The 3,014-nt window shown below is 43.7% G+C and overlaps 1 protein-coding gene across 1 annotated transcript; it reads left to right on the top strand.

Annotated features, from left to right (window-relative positions):
* The first annotated feature begins 613 nt into the window (after positions 1 to 613).
* Positions 614 to 1,192, top strand: ARL14 (ARF like GTPase 14). The gene has a single exon (XM_069582525.1). It carries the CDS (start codon positions 614 to 616, stop codon positions 1,190 to 1,192), a length of 579 nt encoding a protein of 192 aa, XP_069438626.1.
* The last annotated feature ends 1,822 nt before the right edge of the window (positions 1,193 to 3,014 follow it).

Raw genomic sequence — 3,014 nt, 5'->3', positions numbered from 1 at the left:
GAAGTAATTCTCTATATGCTTATGGGAGTAAGGTTCAGGTAACTTTGAGTGGTTTAAAGTTTCTTATTGAGTAATCTGGAAAGTACTAAAGATACTGCTCAGGGCAGTGTGAGATAAACTCTCCCTTCATGACTTCAAAAGTCTGGTTACTTATTTACAACTGGGGTAAGATAAACAGTCAAACAACTAGAGGACTGCCACAAACCACTTGTACAGTTAAGTTTTTATCCCGCTACCAAAACCACACTCTGTCCAAGTCTTCGATTACCCTAGCTTCCCAACATTGGGAGGAGAACGTGCTGCAGTGTCACACAGGCAGGCCCCCCCTAAGTCCTACTCACTCACAAAGAATTTCCCCTTTGAGCTCCTATGACACTGGCTGGTTACTCACACTGTAGATTCCTCAGGATTGGCTGGGACTGCAAATAAAACATTGTTTGCCCATAATCAAGTCGATAAGCTACAACATAAAGGCATGTAAGTTCCTATTCTAAGACTGTATCATGAAGCTTTTGCTCTCTTCTTTCTTAACACTTTCATGCAGGACCTAGAAAGGAAACAGTGGCTCCGGCCATAAGAAAAGGTCTTTAAAGAAAAATTTTAAAAGCCTAAAATGGGTCTGCTGAATTCTAAAAAGCCCAAAGCCAAGCAAGCCCGAATTCTTCTTCTGGGACTTGACTCAGCTGGGAAGTCTACCCTTCTTTACAAACTGAAGCTTGATAAGGATATTGTGACTATCCCAACAGTAGGTTTCAATGTGGAGATGATTGAGTTGGCAAAGGGTGTCTCGCTCACGGTCTGGGACATCGGAGGACAAGAGAAAATGAGAGCCACGTGGGGCCTCTACTGTGAGAACACTGATGGGCTAGTGTATGTTGTGGACAGTACAGACACACAGCGACTAGAAGACTCCAGGAAAGAGTTTGAGCACATCTTGAAGAATGAGTACATTAAAAATGTGCCTGTGGTCCTGTTAGCCAACAAACAAGATGTGCCTGGAGCTCTAAGTGCCGAGGACATCACCAGGATGTTCAAAGTGAAGCAACTCTGCAGTGACCGGAACTGGTGTGTGCAGCCCTGCTGTGCTGTCACTGGGGATGGACTAATGGAGGGGTTCCAGAAGTTAACTGGATTTGTGAAAAGCCAGATGAGATCAAGAGGAGACACTTTAGCATTCTTCAAGCAGCACTGAGGTCCAAGTGGAGGAAGAGATGCTGATGAAGTTGAAAGGGTAATTTTTTTTTTCCAGACCAAGTAAGAAAAGCAAATTGCCAAGTTGACAAACTTTTCCTGAAATGTTATTTCACCTAAATTCCATTAAACAACTCGGAATAATATCTAGAAAATTGTTATTTTGGGCCAAACACTTTAGCAAACTATGTGGTAATGATAATTGTGAATGAAAATGTTACAATTTTGTGCATGTTTGATGATTCCAAATAATCAGATTTGGGAACAAATAAATTCTTGCCTTATTATTTTTATGTGACTACTAGAACAAAGTTTAAGCTGCTAATAGAATCAGACTTCTTTCAGACTGTTTCCAGCTATTACAGGTATTCAGTTTCCACAATGCTCCTGTGTAATAGCTGGGTGGTATAAAAAAATGAACTTTAAATTATAAAGAGGAAAATGTTTGCTGTTAACATTTTATAAATCCCTGTTTCCTAAATAAAGGGATTTTGTTTTGTTTTACTGTACTACTGCTAGGTTTTTAAAATCTATTGCTAGAAACTTCTTACACTGAGTCAACCATGAACCCCAGGCTGTCAATTGCCCAGTGGCTGTGTTCTCCTATAGGAAGTAGAAGTTTGTATCTTAGAGCTCTGGGGGTCAAGAGAGCATCTTAGAGCTTAGGGTGAGGTCTGAACTTATCATTCAGCTGGAGGCTGCAATTCTCAGACTGGCTTCGGTAGAATTCAATATAACAGTTATTACTTGGGAATGTATGTACAGCTCACTGTACTGATCAAACAGGAACCAGAGCCATACTTTGCTGTCAGAGACCTGGCAATTCACAGGGGAGACAAACAAAATAAAGCCAGCAGATAGAATGGGCAATAAGTACTAAGTGCTGTAACAGGAGAGCCTCATTCTGACCTGGGGAAACAAGAAGTGCTTCATGCAGGAGGTAGTGTTAAGTCCCCAACTCTGGGGTACCCCGTTGAAGGTACAGGTTAGTCACTGGAAGGTCCCATCAGTTGGAGATTCTCCAGAGACATTGTTGGAGAGGGGAAGAGGGGAGAAAGAACTGGAGATTGAACTGGAATTCCCCTGAGAGGCTCAGAAGTCCCAGAGAGGCCCGGGGAACTCGCAGAAGCCACTCTTTCCCTCTACCCTGCCACCAACAAGGCTCATTTGGGTTAGAAGCAGGCCTCAGGCCCGCAGTGCAGCCTCAGGGACTCCAAATTGTAAGGTCACAAAGGAAAATAAAGGTGCAGTAAAGCAATAAAGGTACCGTGCTTGCTCCTGGATTCCTTCTGTAGTTTTCTTCTCTCGCCCAGACCTGATTTGTTGTTTGGCAACAAATCCTTCTGTGTTGCATGGCAGGGATTCAAGTAATAAAGTAGACATATCTTTAATTACAGTTACCGTAGGTTGACTACTGTGTGTGCCAGGAACTGTGTTAAACACTTTCATACATCTACTCATTTAATGTTCATAACTGCCTGGAGGAAAATAGGCACTTCAAGGCCTATGCTGTTAATTGCCGTGATGTTGTTTTGTAAATAAGGTATGGCCTCTGTCTTCAGTGAGCTCAATGACGATAAATCAGGACTTCCCTGGTGGCACAGTGAATAAGACTCTGCCAGCCAATGGAGGGAACACGGGTTTGATCCCTGGTCCAGGAAGATTCTACATGCCGCAGAGTAACTGAGCCTGTGGCCCAGAACCACGGAGCCCACACTCTAGAGCCCACGAGCCGCAACCACTGGGGCCTGTGTGCTCTAGGCGCTTGAACCGCAACTATGGAGCCTGTGTGCCACAGTTGCTGACGCCTGCGTGCCGAGAGC

This window comes from Ovis canadensis, chromosome 1, assembly GCF_042477335.2.
Source record: "Ovis canadensis isolate MfBH-ARS-UI-01 breed Bighorn chromosome 1, ARS-UI_OviCan_v2, whole genome shotgun sequence".
In the NCBI taxonomy this organism is placed as follows: domain Eukaryota; kingdom Metazoa; phylum Chordata; class Mammalia; order Artiodactyla; family Bovidae; genus Ovis; species Ovis canadensis.
The sequence above is the reverse complement of the archived record's forward strand: the minus strand, read 5'-3'. Positions and strand labels throughout refer to the sequence as shown.

What these genes read in the sequence shown, in the direction of transcription:
- ARL14 (XM_069582525.1), top strand. Translation starts at nt 614, where the DNA reads ATGGGTCTGCTGAATTCTAAAAAGCCCAAAGCCAAGCAAGCCCGAATT.